This window comes from Scyliorhinus torazame, chromosome 5 (assembly GCF_047496885.1).
Source record: "Scyliorhinus torazame isolate Kashiwa2021f chromosome 5, sScyTor2.1, whole genome shotgun sequence".
NCBI lineage: Eukaryota > Metazoa > Chordata > Chondrichthyes > Carcharhiniformes > Scyliorhinidae > Scyliorhinus > Scyliorhinus torazame.
Window position 1 is genome coordinate 84,615,808 of NC_092711.1, and position 19,285 is coordinate 84,635,092.

The window sequence follows — 19,285 nt, forward strand, 5'->3', positions numbered from 1 at the left end:
TTCTGGACAGGCTGAAAATAGATAAGTCCCCGGGACCTGATGGGATTTATCCTAGGATTGTCTGGGAGGCCAGGGAAGAGATTGCTGGACCTTTGGCTTTGATTTTTATGTCATCATTGGCTACAGGAATAGTGCCAGAGGACTGGAGGACAGCAAATGTGGTCCCTTTGTTCAAAAAGGGGAGCAGAGACAACCCCGGCAACTATAGACCGGTGAGTCTCACGTCTGTAGTGGGTAAAGTCTTGGAGGGGATTATAAGAGACAAGATTTATAATCATCTAGATAGGAATAATATGATCAGGGATAGTCAGCATGGCTTTGTGAAGGGTAGGTCATGCCTCACAAACCTTATTGAGTTCTTTGAGAAGGTGACTGAACAGGTAGACGAGGGTCGAGCAGTTGATGTGGTGTATATGGATTTCAGCAAAGCGTTTGACAAGGTTCCCCACGGTAGGCTATTGCAAAAAATACGGAGGCTGGGGATTGAGGGTGATTTCGAGATGTGGATCAGAAATTGGCTAGCTGAAAGAAGACACAGGGTGGTGGTTGATGGGAAATGTTCAGAATGGAGTACAGTCACAAGTGGAGTACCACAAGGATCTGTTCTGGGGCCGTTGCTGTTTGTCATTTTTATCAATGACCTAGAGGAAGGCGCAGAAGGGTGGGTGAGTAAATTTGCAGACGATACTAAAGTCGGTGGTGTTGTCGATAGTGTGGAAGGATGTAGCAGGTTACAGAGGGATATAGATAAGCTTCAGAGCTGGGCTGAGAGGTGGCAAATGGAGTTTAATGTAGAAAAGTGTGAGGTGATTCACTTTGGAAGGAATAACAGGAATGCGGAATATTTGGCTAATGGTAAAGTTCTTGAAAGTGTGGATGAGCAGAGGGATCTAGGTGTCCATGTACATCGATCCCTGAAAGTTGCCACCCAGGTTGATAGGGTTGTGAAGAAGGCCTATGGAGTGTTGGCCTTTATTGGTAGAGGGATTGAGTTCCGGAGTCGGGAGGTCATGTTGCAGTTGTGCAGAACTCTGGTACGGCCGCATTTGGACTTTTGCGTACAGTTCTGGTCACCGCATTATAGGAAGGACGTGGAGGCTTTGGAGTGGGTGCAGAGGAGATTTACCAGGATGTTGCCTGGTATGGAGGGAAAATCTTATGAGGAAAGGCTGATGGACTTGAGGTTGTTTTCGTTGGAGAGAAGAAGGTTAAGAGGAGACTTAATAGAGGCATACAAAATGATCAGGGGGTTGGATAGGGTGGACAGTGAGAGCCTTCTCCCGCGGATGGATATGGCTGGCACGAGGGGACATAACTTTAAACTGAGGGGTAATAGATATAGGACAGAGGTCAGAGGTAGGTTCTTTACGCAAAGAGTCGTGAGGCCATGGAATGCCCTACCTGCTACAGTAGTGAACTCGCCAACATTGAGGGCATTTAAAAGTTTATTGGATAAACATATGGATGATAATGGCATAGTGTAGGTTAGATGGCTTTTGTTTCGGTGCAACATCGTGGGCTGAAGGGCCTGTACTGCGCTGTATTGTTCTATGTTCTATGTTCACAACATTTAAGAAGTATTTAGATGAGCATTTGAAATGCCATTGCATGGAAGGCAACGGACTAAGTGCTGGAAAATGGGATTAGAGTAAATAGGTGCTTGATGGCTGGTGGAGACACGATGGGTCAAAGCGCCTCTTTCACTCCTGGAAAAGCTCTCTGACTCTAATCGTACCATTCAAATCACTCAATGAATTCTCAGGATCCACATTGGAGAGGAAGGTTGCTTACACCTAATGATAAGCAGCACACGCACAAGCAGCAAGACACATAACTTTGGTCAGACAAGATTTTTACATTTAAAATCCATATTGACTATTCATTGTTATGTTTATCTTTTCCAGATTTTAAAAATTCCCTCCTTTCCTCAGGATTCGATTATTTACCACTGTGAAGCTAATTGTTTCATAATTTCCTGGGTATGTTCTGTCCACCATTTTAAATATAGGAATTACATTACTGAGCTGCCAGTCTTTTAGAACTGAACATTTTAAATGAATTATTAAATAAGAGCAGTAATGTCTCTCCCTGTGAATCTTTTAAAATACGTGGATGTCATCCATTCGGATCAGGGGCCTGATCCCCTTTGAGTTTGATTAGTGTAATCGATAATCACCTCATCATTCAATGTCCTGTTTACCTGTTCTATCTCCCTGGGAAACAATGATGCAAAGTAATAATTTAATATTTCTTTTTTTTTCTGTATTGTTCCTAGTGGTATTATCATGTCTGAACCTTTAATGCTCCCTTAATGCTCCTTAATGCTTCACAGTGCCAGGGTCCCAGGTTCGATTCCCGGCTTGGGTCACTATCTGTGCGGAGTCTGCATGTTCTCCCTGTGTCTGTGTGGGTTTCCTCCGGGTGGCTCCGGCTTCCTCCCACAAGTCCCGAAAGATGTGCTGTTAGGCAATTTGGACATTCTGAATTCTCTCTCAGTGTACCCGAACAGGCGGCAAAATGTGGCGATGAGGGGCATTTCACAGTAACTTCATTGCAGTGTTAATGTAAGCCTCTATGTGACAATAAAGATTACTATTATTTACTTTCATCCTAACGTTAACTGGCTGGAGTTTAATCTTCAAGATATATGTTGGTTTTTGTGATGGCAGGGTCTCTTCGATTTAAGAACTCCCAAAGAAACTAGTGAACAATAAAATTATGTATTTTTACTTCAGTCCTCAGTTGTTTTTGTAAAAAAACTCTACAATTCAGTGTCTGAACACATCCTCTGATTAACATCTCCAATTAGAAAATGTTGATCAATCCTCACTGACAATCCTTATGACTGACACATTCTTCACTTATTTTTACTATTTTAGGGCAGCACGGTAGCATAGTGATTAGCACAGTTGCTTCACAGGTTCGATTACCGGCTTGGGTCACTGTTTGTGTGGAGGCTGCACATTCTCCCCGTGTGTGCGTGGATTTTCTCCGGGTGCTCCGGTTTCCTCCCACGGTCCAAAGATGTGCAGGTTAGGTGAATTGGTCATTCAAAATTGCCCTTAGTGTCCAAAAAGGTTAGGTTGGGTTGAGGGGATAGGGTAGAGGTGTGGAGCTTAAGTAGGGTGCTCTTGCCAAGGGCCGATGCAGACTTGATGGGCTGAAAGGCCTCCTTCTGCACTGTACATTCTAAATTCTCAGTGACACCTCCATTACAAAAGTAAATTATCAAAGAAAATATAACGGGTCAATATTTTACAAAAACAGCAATAACAAAAAAATTAGGCATACATTAACACTGCAATGAAGTTACTGTGAAAATCCCCTAGTTTCCACACTCTGGCGCCTGTTCAGGTGAATGTTCAATTCACCTAACAAGCACGTCTTTTGGGGAAAACGTACAGACTGCACAGGCAGTGACCCAAGCGGGAATCGAACCCAGGACCCTGGTGCTGTGAAGCAACAATACTAACTGTGCTACCGTGCTGTCCTAAAGATGCTGTTTGATGCGCACGTTGTCACGATAGTGACCGATTGGCAGCAACCTCTTCCCAGTCTTTATGATCAATGCTTATTACATATGTGGAGAATGAACAGGAGTGGAGTAAATTCAGAGACAGGCAAGGCAGCACCCAGTTATTAGCCTTGACCAGAACATCAGCTTTTTCAGCATTGTTTCTCCAGAGTTATTAAAGCTCTCGAATGTCTCACAGGAAGGAATCGCAGGTTCAGGTGCGGATGGAGAACCTGGTGCATCCTCAGCCACGGGCAGCACGGTAGCATTGTGGATAGCACAATTGCTTCACAGCTCCAGGGTCCCAGGTTCGATTCCAGCTTGGGCCACTGTCTGTGCGGAGTCTGCACATCCTCCCCGTGTGTGCGTGGGTTTCCTCCGGGTGCTCAGGTTTCCTCCCACAGTCCAAAGATATGCAGGTTAGGTGGATTGGCCATGATAAATTGCCCTTAGTGTCCAAAATTGCCCTTAGTGTCGGGTGGGGTTACTGGGGATAGGGTGGAGGTGTTGACCTTGGGTAGGGTGCTCTTTCCAAGAGCCGGTGCAGACTCGATGGGCCGAATGGCCTCCTTCTGCACTGTAAATTCTATGATATAAAATCGAGGATTTGAAATACGTGAAGGTAGGAGGTATGATCAATAAGTTTGCAGATGCAAAATTGTTGGTGTGGGAACTAGCGAGGACAAAAGCCTTAAATCATGGGATGATACAGATGGGCTGGTCATATGGGGGCAGAACAGTCGCAAATGGAATTTAACCAGGAAAAGTGGTAGTTCTTGCACAAAGTCAGTACAGACATGATGCGCCGAGTGACTTCCATCTGTGTTGGATCATTTGAGAAAACACTGAACATTCAGTATGACGAGCAAGAGGGAAGAAGATGCAGGAATTACTGATTCTGGAATTGGACCTAGCAAGAGTTTGCATCTTCTGGGGAAGAGAGAGGAAGGACCCATTGGGGACAAAAACCTTTAAGTTCTGCATTGTTCCACAGGAGAGCAGCATTTAATCATTTTGAGAAATGGAGAATAGTAGAATACCCATTGACAATAATTTGTTTGATTATTTTCGCAATTGGTGACCAAGTTATTTTGTATTAACTGTTTCAATGGTGCGGCTATTACCCAACATTCCCTGCGTCTGTGCATGTGCCCAATTCATTCCACGGAGCCCTGTGCGCAGACGCAATGTTGGGCTGTATCTGGAGCATGCGCAGTGTCAGTTTGCTCGGAGGTCTGCGAGTGCGGGAGCGGCTGTTTCGGGCGATGAGAGTAGGTCAGGCGGAGGGAGGAATGGAGCCGGGAGTCGGGATGGGGAGGGACTGAAGGCTTGATAAACACTCCCTGCTGTTCACAAGGCCGGAATAAGATCTTGCAAATCCCGCGTTTGCAGCTGCGGAGCTTTTAGCCGGTATCAGGCCCAGTTCCACGGCCGCCATCTTTGTTTAGCGGCGCGGCTGAGGGGTCATCTTGATGACGTAACAGAGGCGGTGCTTCAGGCTCCCGGTGACCAGGAGAGAAAATCATTGTCTCGATGATTGACAGGTCTGTCCAGAGGGTGAGGTGCGACTTCCATGTGTATCAATCCGAAGAAGAATAACATAAGAATTAACAGCAGGAGTAGGCCATTCGGCCTATTGACACTTCTCTGCCATTCAATAAACGCTGATCCGAATGTGCCATTAATTACATTTTCCTGTCTGCTCCAAAACTTTTGACTCCCCAGTAGATAAAAAAAGACGAACTCAGCTTTGAGTATATTCAGTTACCCAGCGCCATTGCTCTCTGGGAAAGAGAATTCCACAAACTCAGCTTTGACAAAGAGTCATCCAGACTCAAAACGTTAGCTCCCTTTTCTCTCCACGGATACTGTCAGACCTGCTGAGATTGTCCAGTATTTTCTGTTTTTGTTTCAGATTCCAGCATCTGCAATAATTTGCTTTTATCCACAGACTGATGACCCTCTGAGGGAAGACATTTCTCCTTATCTCAGTATCAAATTGGAGAACTCTTATCTTTAAACTGTCCCCCTTAGTTCTTGAATCCCCATGTGGGAAAATATTCATCAAAACCCCTCAGAATCTTAGATGTTTCAATATGATCACCTCTCATTCTTCTAAACTCCACCGGGTACAGACCAAACAGGCTCAATCTTGTTCCATAAAACAAACTCTCCTATCCCATGAATCAGACTAGTGAAACTTCACTGAACTGCCTCCAAAGCAAGTATAACCCTCATTAAATAATCCTGGGACATTAGCACTGCTGTCTCACGACACCAAGGTCCCAGGTTCGATCCCGGCTCTGGGTCACTGTCCGTGTGGAGTTTGCACATTCTCCCCGTGTTTGCATGGGTTTCACCCCCACAACCCAAAGATGTGCAGGGTAGGTGGGATTGGCCACGCTAAATTGGAAAAAATAAATTGGGTACTCCAAATTTATTTTTTAAAAAGTAATCTTGGGACTGGCAACAAGAAGAGAGAATATTTGGAACTTCTATCCTGGACTCGAATAGTGATGGATTTTGGAAACTCCTTTTACCGGGGGTTAGGGGAGGATTTACACCCAGCAAACTCAAACCAAGATAAATGTTTGTCTGATCTTAATTTCTAACCTTGACTAACTTTTCTGACCATTGTAATTTCCTTTTACAGCTGCTTCCAAAGCTTCTGATATCTTTCCAGCCGAAGATTGCAGCAGGAGATTGTAAACTTGAATCACCAAAATTGTGACAGAGGTGAGTGTTATTATTATTATTAATTATAAATTTAGAGTACCCAATTATTTGTTTCCAATTAAATGGCAATTTAGCATGGCCAATCCGAAGTCAGAACTCCCAGTGTAGTCTTTGTGAGGTTGTTGCTGTGGTGAAGAGTGGCTGCTGCTGTTGCTGCTCTCTCTGTGTCTGTTGCAGCTGCTGTTTCTGCTCTCTCTCTGTTGCTGCTTCTGTTGCTGCTCTCTATTGCTGCAGCTGTTGCTCAGTTTCCTGCCTTAGTCCAGTGCTGGTTGCTGCCTGGAGGAAGGAGAGGTGAGAGAAGGAAGGAGAAGGGAGAGAAGGACAGAGAGAGGAGAGAAGGACAACAACAAGGAGGTAACTTCAAAAACAAGATGGGAGTAAAGCCCTTTGAACTGCTTGTTTGCTGGGCCGCTCCCGGGATGAGGACCCAGCCCAGTCTTCCCAACGGATAACATCTGCCTTCAGCAAGGACAAAACCCTCCTTATTCTATTCAGTGTGCTTGTTCCAGGGCAGGGGGATCGAGTGGGCAGTGTGTTTGCTGAGCCCCCTCCCGACTGAAGACTCCACACACCAGCAGGGAGGAGGTGGATTCCATTGGGTGGTCGTTCCAGGGTAGGAGCACGGACTGTGTTTTTGCTGAGTCCTACGTGGGCCGAAGACCTTGCGAACCAGCGCCACTTACCTCCTTGTGAACCTGCTCTGGGCCTGGCGAAGCGCGTCATTTATAGGTCCAGGCAGCGGGCGACCGAAGGGGTCATCCGACCAGACTATTTGCCCCTTTTCTGGGCTACATTCGCAGCTGGGTGTCCCTAGAAAGGGAGCACGCAGTGTCCATGGGCACCATCAAAGCCTTCCATGCCCGGTGGGCACCGCAGGGGTTGGGGTGCTTTATTGACCCCTTTAAATGCACTCTCATTAGATGTTTTTAAGTTTCTGCTGGTCTTTGTTACGTTCGGGCAGTGCCCCTAACGGGAGCGGCCCTTTTTGCTTTGTCCCTAAGTTTGTTTCCTTTGTTCTATTTTGTTGGTGGACCTCAAAAGAGTGGCCAATCCACCTAGTCTGCACATCTTTGGGTTGTGGGGGTGAGATCCACGGAGACACAGGGAGAATGTGCAACCTCCACACGGCAGTGACCCGGGGCCGGGACCGAACCTGGGTCCACAGCACCGTGAGGCAGCAGTGCTAACCACTGCCACCGTGCCTCCCTTTGTTATGATGTTTCCATTCCTATTTTATCACACACCTCCCGGTGACGCTCATTGTAACACAGAAACCTCAAAATATCATTGCTACCTTGCATCTTGCCCTCCTATTATTGTACAATGATAACAGTAACAGATTAACACACCCGAATTGGATTATCAGATAGGTTGTTGTCTAATAATAATAGTGACAGAGTAACGTACACCAATTATGTTAAACTCCGCATGGACAGTGACCCAGAGCCGGGATCGAACCTGTGACCTCGGCGCCGTGAGACAGCAGTGCTAACCACTGCACCACTGTGCTGCCCTAGTCAAACACTGTCCTGTAAGGTAAGGAGTCCTTTTGCTTCCCAATTGGCCGATGAAGGCAGTGTGTCACAAGGATGGATGTGTTGACCAATTAATGGCTAGAGGATGGGGGCAGGTCATGTGATCAAACCTCCAGGAATACATTTAATCAAAGTTGGCGAGGACAGAATGTTGTGAATTTCTATCCTAAACTCACAGTGAGGTTTCTGTAATTTACAGGATATTGGAAGAGGAGGTTTAACAGATGGGAAACTCAAACCAAACGTGACATTGCGATCTGACAGAGTCACTTGATTCACTAGAAACTGAAATTCAGCAGCATCTGGGTGTGGAAGGTAAAAGGTTTGTCTGTTCTGTCTGTGAGGGATGATTTCAGGTCTCAGTGTGACTGGCAAAGACCCAAGATTCACAAACCCTCGTTAGGCCAAATCTGGAGAACGGTGTTCAGTTTTGGACAACAAACCTGTGGAAGAATTGAATGGCCTCGGAGGGAGTTTAGCACAGATTTACCTGAGTGATATCTGAACCCCCCCCCCCGGGGTTAAATTACAAGGCGAGATGAGAGAAAAATGTCAGAGTCAGCTGGCAGCACAGTGACGCAGTGAGTAGCACTGCTGCCTCACGGCGCCGAGGTTCAATCCTGGCTGTGGGTCACTGTCCGTGTGGAGTTTGCACATTCTCCCCGTGTTTGCGTGGGTTTCGCCCCCACAACCAAAGATGTGCAGGTTAGGTGGATTGACCACGTTAAATTGCCCCTGAATTGGAAAAATGAATTGCGTACTCTAAATTTTTTTTTTTTTTTAATTTTAAAACAAAAAATGTCAGTCATTATGGGCACAGAAGGGCATTCGGTCCATTGAGTCCATGCTAGCTCTCTAGTCGGCACGGTGGTTAGCACTGTTGCTTTGCAGCGCCAGGGACCTGGGTTCAATTCCTGGCTTGGGTCACTGTCTGTGCGGAGTCTACACGCTCTCCTCGTGTCTGCGTGGGTTTCCTCCGGGTGCTGCGGTTTCCTCCCACAAGTCCTGAAAAACGTGCTTGTTAGGTGAATTGGACATTCTGAATTCTCCCTCAGTGTACCCGAACAGGCACCGGAGTGTGGTGACTTGGGGATTTTCACAGTAACTTCATTGCAGTGTTAATGTAAGCCTACTTGTGACACTGATAAATATTAATATTATCTGGAGCAATCCAGTCAGAGTCATTCTCCTGCTCTGTCTCTGTACCCTCACAGCTTTATTTCTCTCAGGTTTCTATCCAAGTTTAAAAAAAAATCATTTATTGTGTCTATTTCCAAACACCGTCATAGGCAGCAAGTTTACGGTCATTGCCACTGGCTGTGTAAAAACATTCTTCCTCATACTGAGGAATTGAACAAACGAATGTGATATAAAATAGTTAGTTCAAATATTATTTACAATAATGTAGATGTGAGCCAGTCTGATAGTAGTGTGTTCACAAACAAAGGACAAAGGGATTCAGAAAGCATGGCAAGGAAGGGGGGAAGGGTGCCTCGTGGAGGATGGGAAAAGGATGCTGGGTAACAAGAGGCCTAGGGTTAAGGAATGCGAAGTGAGCCAATCAGGATATATGGCCAGGTCAGGAGGTGTATAGGATGACCTATGGGAATCTTGAATGTGAAACTTGATGACATTTGAATGAGATTTGCAGAGATTTCTTTGTCTCCGATAGCACTCGGTTCTGGAGCTCCAGACGACCGCCTGTGTGTTCTGAATCTCTGTGGAGCGAGTCAGCCTTGCAAGTTGGTTAAAAATAAATAATACTGTACCTACAAATCAATCTCGAGTTTTATTGAGGCCGGACTGACGGGTAAAGAACTCAATGTTGTCATTTGGTGCCGAAACCCGGGATTTCTCCAGATGCGCACCGGCCAGCTGCGAAATCAGAATTAGACTGATGTTGGACAAGGAAAGTGGAAATGAGCCCACAATGTGAGTAGCTGGAAAATGACCACTTTGATATTCCCCTTTTCTCATGGTCTGATTGGTCTGGTCACTCGCGGTTGGTAGGAAAGATCGTCTCGACAAAATCAAAGGTCAGTCTGGGGATTAGAAAATTTAAAAATTCAGTCGATGTAGGTGCGACTGAGGGTTTAAAAAAAACTGATGGGATATCATATTGATAGTTCTGTTAAGGGTTGATTGTGGAATTGATGGCACGTCGGAAGGGCGGTTCAGTTCCACGTGTGTTTTGGAAACTATAGTTGATTAAGCTAAAATTGTATCCTTGGACTAGTGGCGAACAACGCAGTCTTGAGGACTAGTTCAAGATTATGGGGAATTGCTTGGATAACACGAGTGATCCAAAGAGTTCATTGCAAATATTATGTGATATTTATCCAGATAAAGCGAGAGATTTTAGAAAAATGTCAGCAACTTTAAGGAAGAAATTGGGTGATGAATGGCCACTAGGGGGCACTGAAGATCTGGACATCATTAAGAAAATTCAGGGTGAAATCTGGAAAAAGAGCCAAAGTATGAAAGCCAAAGAGTTAATTGGATTATGGAGACAATATTGTCAAGAGGAGAGGGATAAGATCATGTTATCAAGTTGGCAAGAAAATGCCCTTAAAATGGGGATTCCAATTAGTGAAGGGGGAACAGAAAATTCTGGAGATCTTGAAAAAGTAGTGTGCATTCAAAAAACGTGCAAGTAAAGAGAGGGAGACACCTAGCGGGGCAGACCCGAGTAAAACAAATGGGCTACGTAGTTCAATGGCTGGCCTTGCATTGACAGAGGCAGATGATGGCCTAAAGAATTGGACCATGTCGGGTAGAGTCCCGACTGCACCAGTAGCATTGTCTGTACTAATTCCAGAACCACCAGGGTATCATAATTGATATCCAGTCACTGCTCCCAGATTCAAATCATGTCAGACTCTCCAGTCCCTTCGGTTGATAGTTTGGGTCCTATTTCTGCACCTTCACCGTCTGTTAGTGAAGGGGAGCTCTGTTCCACTAGCCCAGTTAGCTCTAGGACCCGATCTCGGACAGTTAGCTCTAGGTCCCGATCTCAGGCAATGAGAGAGGGGCCTGATCCTATCCAGAAACAATTACGCATACCACCTAGATCCCTTAAGACCGATATGGTAGGACAGAAAAGTATGAGAACAAAGAAAGAGGACGGGAATGGTTCTGAGGAGCCGGAGCTCCCCCTATCGGAAGGGAAGGACGTCGAAGTCTTTGAAGAGCCAGAGGAATCCGCTAAAGCACCCCCTAGTGAGACTCTGAGACAGTTGCCGATTCGGGAAATACCCAACCCTGATGCTGCCTGCCCACGATAGACGTTTATCTCCCATGGAGACCCAGTGAGATGAGGGCAATCCCAGACAGGAAGAAATCTCCTGCTGCTTTCGTGGATTATCTGAGAACTACCATCTCAGTTTATCAAGCTGATTCTAGGGACCTCTGGGCCCTAGTCCAGCAGCTTTTAACCACAGCAGAGTACCGCAGTCACCTCAACCACTTGAATTATGCTAGCCACACCGCACTTCAGCAAGCCCAAGCCTTGGACGATGATAGACGGGCACAAATCCTGAATGCGTTGAATGCCACATTTCAAAAGCCCATAAACATCTCTGCTATTTTAGACCTCAAACCTAAAAAGTCTGAGGAGCCAGAGGAATTTATGGAACGTTTTAATGAAATCTACTGTGGGCAGTCAGGCGACTTACTGTACCAAAATGGTCAGAATTCCCCTCAATATTGTGCTATGTTGAGAGGGGGGACAGAGAGGAGGAGGAGGGATGGGGGACAGAGAGAGAGAGGAGGATGGGGGACAGAGAGAGAGGAGGATAGGGGACAGGGAGAGAGGAGGATGGGGACAGAGAGGAGGGGGGGATGGGGGACAGAGAGGAGGGGGGGATGGGGGACAGAGAGAGGAGGATGGGGACAGAGAGAGGAGGAGGGGGGGAACGGGGGACAGAGAGAGGAGAGGGGGTGATGGGGGACAGAGAGGAGTGGGGGGGGTGGGGGACAGAGAGGAGGAGGGGGGGATGGGGGACAGAGAGGAGGAGGGGGGGATGGGGGACAGAGAGAGAGGAGGGGGGGATGGGGGACAGAGAGAGGAGGAGGGGGGATGGGGGACAGAGAGAGGAGGGGGAGGGGGGACAGAGAGGAGGGGGTGTGGGGGACAGAGAGAGGAGATGGGGGGATGGGGGACAGAGAGAGGAGGAGGGGGGGATGGGGGACAGAGAGAGGAGGAGAGGGGGGATGGGGGACAGAAAGAGGATGTGGGGGGATGTGGGACAGAGAGAGGAGGAGGATGGGGGACAGCGAGAGGAGGAGGGGGGGATGGGGGACAGAGAGAGGAGGGGGGACAGAGGGGGGGGAGGGGGGACAGAGAGGGGGAGGGGGGACAGAGAGAGGGAGGGGGGACAGAGAGAGGAGGATGGGGGACAGAGGAGGGACATATAGAGGACGAGGAGGGACAGATAGAGGAGGAGGAGGGACAGATAGAGGAGGAGGGGGGACAGAGAGAGGAGGATGGGGGACAGAGGAGGACGAGGAGGGACAGAGAGAGGAGGAGGGGGGATGGGGGACAGAGAGAGGAGGGTGGGATGGGGGACAGAGAGAGGAGGGGGGGGTGGGGACAGAGAGGAGGGGTGGATGGGGGACAGAGAGAGAAGGGTGGGATGGGGGACAGAGAGAGGAGGAGGGGGGATAGAGAGAGGAGATGGGGGACAGAGAGGGAGGAGGAGGGGGATGGGGGACAGAGAGAGGAGGAGGGGGGATGGGGGACAGAGAGAGGGGGGATGGGGGACAGAGAGAGGAGGGGGGGATGGGGGACAGAGGGAGAGGAGGATGGGGGACAGAGAGAGGAGGATGGGGGATAGAGAGAGGAGGATGGGGGACAGAGGGGGGTGGGGGACAGAGAGAGGAAGGGGGGATGGGGACAGAGAGAGGAGGAGGGGGAGGGAGGACAGAGAGAGGAGGGGGGATGGGGGACAGAGAGAGGGGGAAGGATGGGGGACAGAGAGAGGAGGAGGGGGGATGGGGACAGAGAGGAGGGGGGATGGGGGGACATAGAGAGGAGGGGGGGGATGGGGGACAAAGAGAGGAGGATGGGGGACAGAGAGAGGATGGGGGACAGAGAGAGGAGGGGGGATGGGGGACAGAGGGAGAGGAGGATGGGGGACAGAGAGAGAGGAGGATGGGGGACAGGGAGAGGAGGAGGAGGGGATAGGGGACAGAGGACAGAGAGAGAAGCGGGGGGATAGGGGCCAGAGAGAGATGGGGGGGATAGGGGACAGAGAGGAGGAAGAGGGGGGGATAGGGGACAGAGAGAGGAGACGGGGGACAGGGAGAGGGGGGGGAACAGAGAGAGGAGGATGGGGACAGAGAGAGGAGGGGGGGATGGGGACAGAGAGAGGAGGGGGGGGACAGTGAGAGGAGGAGGGGGGGGGGCTGAGAGAGGAGGAGGAGGGGGGATGGGGACAGAGAGAGGAGGAGGGGGGATGCGGGACAGAGAGAGGAGGGGGGGATGGGAGTCAGAGAGAGGAGGAGGGGGGATGGGGGACAGAGAGAGGAAGGGGGATGGGGGACAGAGTGAGGAGGGGGGGTGGGGGTCAGTGAGAGGAGGGGGGGATGGGGGACAGAGAGAGGAGGAGGGGGGGGGTGGGGGACAGAGAGGAGGGGGGGATGGGGACAGAGAGAGAGGAGGATGGGGGGACGGGGGCAGAGAGAGGAGGGGGGGGCGGGGGGGAAATAAAAATATTGTGCTATGTTAATGCATTGCCTACCACCTTCCGTGGCTACTGCCGTGAAATGTAATAACATGAATTGGACAGAGAGCGACCCTTCCCAGATGGCCCGGGCAGTCAGATTTTATTGGGAGGTGGGTGCAGGCCAGGAAGGAGGCTCAGTTACAAAGTGTTAAGACTGAGTATGTAATGAAAAAGGATGATCTGAGACCCCAACCAGCAGCAGGTACAGTGGCTTACCAGCTGGAACCCCAATATTGTGACCTTGGGTGGGTAAATCAACACGGGGTAGGATATCAAACCCACCCAAATGGACCCTCAGCCCCTCTTTATGGCCCACCGTATGCACCAACAGCTTTACAACTTCCGCCCCCTCTGAGGGGCCATTGGTCTACTGGGAAAAGAGGACGGGGCAGATATAGAGGAAACTATGCATGCTTTAATTGTGGCCGTACAGATCACTGGCATCAGAGTTTAAAAGATGGGCAGCAGAAGGAGACTACACGACCCAAAGGCATGGGTACCCACCAAGGGGAGGACAGACGAGATACACCGACTTCTCCCAGGCAAACCCTTTCCCTATCTGTGCCTACCCGGACAAATCTCTGTCCCTGCTTACCCGGACAAATCCCTGTCCGTGCTTACCCAGACAAAACCCTGTCCGTGCTTACCCAGACAAAACCCTGTCCGTGCTTACCCGGACAAATCCCTGTCCCTGCTTACCCGGACAAATCCCTCGCCGTGCTTACCCGGACAAATCCCTGACCGTGCTTACCCGGACAAATCCCTGTCCTGGCTTACCCGGACAAATCCCTGTCCCTGCTTACCCGGGCAAATCCCTGTCCCTGCTTACCCGGGCAAATCCCTGTCCGTGCTTACCCAGATAAATCCATGTCCGTGCTTACCCAGACAAATCCCTGTCCCTGCTTACCCGGACAAATCCCTTTCCCTTCTTACCCGGACAAATCCCTTTCCCTTCTTACCCGGACAAATCCCAGTCCGTGCTTACCCGGACAAATCCCAGTCCGTGCTTACCTGGACAAATCCCAGTCCGTGCTTACCCGGACAAATCCCTGTCCGTGCTTACCCGGACAAATATCTGTCCGTGCTTTCCCGGACAAATCCCTGTCCGTGCTTTCCCGGACAAATCCCTGTCCCTGCTTACCCGGACAAATCCCTGTCCCTGCTTACCCGGACAAATCCCTGTCCCTGCTTACCCGGACAAATCCCTGTCCGTGCTTACCCGGACAAATCCCTGTCCCTGCTTACCCGGACAAATCCCTGTCCCTGCTTACCCTGACAAATCCCTGTCCCTGCTTACCCGGACAAATCCCTGTCCGTGCTTACCCAGACAAAACTCTGTCCGTGCTTACCCGGACAATTATAGGTTTCTATGAGATCCCCCCTCATTCTACTGAACTCCAGCAAATACAATCCTAACTGATTCAACCTAACCTGCACATCTTTGAACTGTGGGAGGAAACTGGAGCGCTCAGAGGAAATCCACACAGACTCAGGGAGAAAGTGCAAACTCCATACAGTCAGGGTGGGAATTGAACCCGGGTCCCTGGTGCTGTAAGGCAGCAGTGCTAACCACTGTGCCACCCCCTATCTTGCAACCCTCAAGAGAAAAACAAATCCTCATCTCCATCTGAAATGGGTGAACCCTCACTTTGCAACAGTGACCCCCTTGTTCCAGATTCTCCCACAAGAGGAAACATCCTCTCCACATCCACCCTGTCAAGACCCCTCAGGATCTTATATAGTTCAATCCAGGTTTTACCCAAAACTTTAAATCAGTGTCCTGGCTGCTTGTGCGACCAGTGAATGAAAACAGAGTTTCTTTGTCCACCCAATGGAAACTTGGCATAATCTTGTGTACCTGAATCAAATCTCCCCTCAACCTCCTTTGCTGGAACCATTCTGGTAAATCTCCTCTGCACCTTCTCCAAGAACCTTCACATTCTTCCTGAAGAGTGGTGACCAGAGCTTTATAAAGATTCATAGAATAGAATTAGAACCATAGAATTCCTGCAGTGCAGAAGGAGGCCATTCGGCCCATCAAGTCTGCACCGATTCTCTGAAAGGGCAGCCTGCCAAGGCCCATACCCCTGTCCCTGTAACCCCATAGCCCCACCTAACCTGCACATCCCTGGACACTAAGGGGCAACTTATCAAGGCCAATCCACCTAATTTGCCCGTCTTTGGACTGTTGGAGGAAACCTGAGCACCGGGCGGAAACCCACGCAGACACAGGGAGAAAGTGCAAACTGCACACAGACAGTCACTAAGGCCGGAATTGAACCCGGATCCCTGGCGCTGTGAGGCAGCAGTGCCAATCACTGCCACCAGAAGCATAGTTTTGGTATCAATATTACTGTTCATGAAGCTCAAGATCGAATTTGCTTTGCCAACTACTCTCTTAATATGTCTTGTAGATACACAAAACCCCTCTTCACCTCTTTCTCCACCCGAAGAGGCCAGTTGGGTTTTTACAACAAATGAGACGTTTTCATGGTCACTTTTTTTCCCAATGTCAGCCCCACAAATGACCAGATTCATTCAGCTCAATTTCACAACCTACCTTTTGTGTTTTTGTGGGTTTTCTCTCATTCCCTATTTTCTGTTTTAGATCAGTTTCACAGGGTGTTCGGAGGGGAGGCTTCAAAGTCCGGAAACTCAAACCAAGCATCACATCAGGATCTGACCGAGTCCTCAATTTATCATATCCTGAATATCATTGGATTTTGAACATGGAAGGAAAAAGCACCGTTCACAGTGGGGAGAAACCATCATCAGGCCTCACGAGACAGAAATGCAGTCACACGGAGGAGAAACCGTGGAAATGTGCGGACTGTGGGAAAGGATTAACTTCCCCATCCAAGCTGGAAATTCATCGACGCAGTCACACTGGGGAGAGACCATTCACCTGCTCCAAGTGTGGGAAGGGGTTCACTCAGTCATCCTCACTGTCCACACACCAGCGAATTCACACTGGGCAGAGACCATTCATCTGCTCCATGTGTGGGAAGGGATTCAGTGATTCATCCTCCCTGCAGAAACACCAGCGAATTCACACTGGGGAGAGACCATTCCCCTGCTCGAAGTGTGGGAAGAGATTCACTCGGTCATTCCACCTTCGAAGACACGAGCGAGTTCATACTGGGGAGAGACCATTCACCTGCTCAGAGTGTGGGAAGGGATTTACTATTTCAGACCACCTGCTGAGTCACCAGCGAGTTCACACTGATGAGAGACCATTTCAATGTCCAGACTGCGGGAATTGCTTTAAAAGTTCTGGGAATCTGATGTGCCATCAACGTGTTCACACTGACGAGAGACCGTTCGGGTGCTCTCACTGCGGGACTGGGTTCAGACGATCATCTGACCTCAATGTACATCAGCGAATTCACATCGGAGAGAGGCCATTCACCTGCTCCGAGTGTGGGAAGAGATTCAGTGATTCATCCAACCTGCTGAAGCACCAGCGAATTCACACTCTGGAGAGGCCATTCGCCTGCTCCCACTGTGGGAAGGGATTCACCACTTCATCCCAGCTACTAAAACACCAACGAGGCCACAAGTAATCACAGCGATTGGATTTTGCAGTTCAGGACTGAACCATGTTCATTTGGGTCTCTTTCTGCTGATAACAACCTCCAGTCCATTTACAGGTGCTAATATTTTGGCTAAAAGTCAAATAAATTAGATTTGTGTTAAATACACAGCATCTTGAAACTTTTTAATATCTCTGACACAAGTTAGTTCCTTTTGAAGTACTCTTGCTCTCCCCGTTTCTTCCATCCTCACCTCCAACAAGACGTGTGCGGAGCTTGTGGAGCTTCTTTGTGACTGAGATTGAGTAAATCCGATCAGCTGCCTCTGCTGCTTCCCTCCCTTCCACAAACCCACTGGACCAAACTGTCTATAAATTTCATCCTTTCCTGAGCCCTGAACCCACATCTTTCTCTAGTTTTTCTCCCATCTCCCCTCATGCCCTCTAAGAGTTCATCTTGTCCATGAGACCCAGTTCCTGCTCCATCGACCCTATTCCCACTAAGCTACTGATCAGCCAACCACCCTGTGTCCATGGATATTGTCAACATTTCTCTCTCTTCAGCTACTGTCCCTCTGTCCTCCAAATCTGCCATCATCACCCCCTCCTCAATAAAACAAACCCTTGACCCTGCCATCCTTACAAATTACTGCCCCATCTTCAACCTCCCTCTCCTCTCCAAACTCTTTGAACATGTTGTCACCTCCCAAATTCTTGACTATCTTTCCCAGAATTCCCATGTTTGAGCCCTTCAATCAGGTCTCTGCCCTGTCATCGTAGTGAAATACAAGAGACAAACTGAATCTTACCCGGAGAGAAAGACAGACAATCCGGTAGTTTGGATCCAACACGGATATGTTCATAAAGCCAGAAGACAAGGGTAGCAGCACAGTCATTATCGAGAGACAACAATACCTGCTGGAGACAGACAACTAAACAACACGAATCACAACACCAAGCTACCTAGACCCATATACCCGAGACAGGAAGGAGATTTGGAGACGGATTGGAAGAACTCAGACTCCAGACACATTAACCAAAAACAGATGGAATATCTGAGGGGACAATGGGCAGAACGAAGGAAGTTTTACATGTTCCCTAAAATATACAAACACCCTAACACATGGACAGTACCAAGGAAATACCACCAACCAGACCCATCAGATTGTGAGAGCGAAAATCCTACAAAGTAGCTGAAACATCAACACACTGCTCCGAGTAGTTGATGGTACAGTGGTTCAATAAATATAATTAGTGGATTAAAAATGTGTGTAATGTAGAGTGAAAACAGAAAATGCTAGATTAACCCAACTGGCCTGACTGCATCATAGAATCCCGACAGTGCAGAAGGAGGCCATTCGGCCCATCAGGTTTGCACCTACCCCACAAAAGAGCACCAGGACAGGTGTTAGATTTGGAGGTAGGTGAGCACTTTGGTGATAGTGACCACAATTTGATTAAGTTTACTTTAGTGATGGAAAGGGATAGATATATACTGCAGGGCAAGAGTTATATCTGGGGGAAAGGCAATTATGCGATGAGGCAAGACTTAGGATGCATCGGATGGAGAGGAAAACTGCAGAGGATGGGCACAATGGAAATGTGGAGCTTGTTCAAGGAACAGCTACTGCGTGTCCTTGATAAGTATGTACCTGTCAGGCAGGGAGGAACTGGTCGAGCGAGGGAACCGTGGTTTATGAAAGCAGTCGAAACACTTGTCCAGAGGAAGAAGGAGGCTTATGTAAAGATGAGACACGAAGGTTCAGTTAGGGCGCTCAAGAGTTACAAGTTAGCTAGGAAGGAACTAGAGAGCTAAGAAGAGCCAGGAGGGGACATGAGAAGTCTTTGGCAGGTAGGATCAAGGATAACCCTAAAGCTTTCTATAGATATGTCAGGAATAAAAGAATGACTAGGGTAAGAGTAGGGCCAGTCAAGGACAGGAGTGGGAAGTTGTGCGTGGAGTCCGAGGAGATAGGAGAGGTGCTAAATGAATATTTTTCATCAGTATTCACACAGGAAAAAGACAATGTTGTCGAGGAGAATACTGAGATTCAGGCTACGAGACTAGGAAGGGCTTGAGGTTCAAAAGGAGGAGGTGTTAGCAATTCTGGAAAGTGTGAAAATAGATAAGTACCCTGGGCCGGATTGGATTTATCCTGGGATTCTCTGGGAAGCTAGGGAGGAGATTGCTGAGCCTTTGGCTTTGATCTTTTAGTCATCTTTGTCTGCAGGAATACTGCCA

The 19,285-nt window shown here is 48.6% G+C and overlaps 2 protein-coding genes across 2 annotated transcripts in view; one reads left to right on the forward strand and one right to left on the reverse strand.

Annotated features, from left to right (window-relative positions):
• The window catches only part of LOC140422824 (uncharacterized), a 94,411-nt gene extending 76,761 nt beyond the window's left edge, over positions 1-17,650 (forward strand). The window contains exon 4 of the mRNA XM_072507726.1: positions 16,127-17,650. Coding sequence (XP_072363827.1) covers positions 16,127-17,074 — 948 coding nt within the window. The 3' untranslated portion in view covers positions 17,075-17,650. The remainder of the gene's footprint in view (positions 1-16,126) is intronic.
• LOC140418722 (uncharacterized) overlaps positions 1-19,285 on the reverse strand; it is a 402,445-nt gene that overhangs the window by 163,783 nt on the left and 219,377 nt on the right. The gene's annotated exons all lie outside the window — the stretch shown is intronic.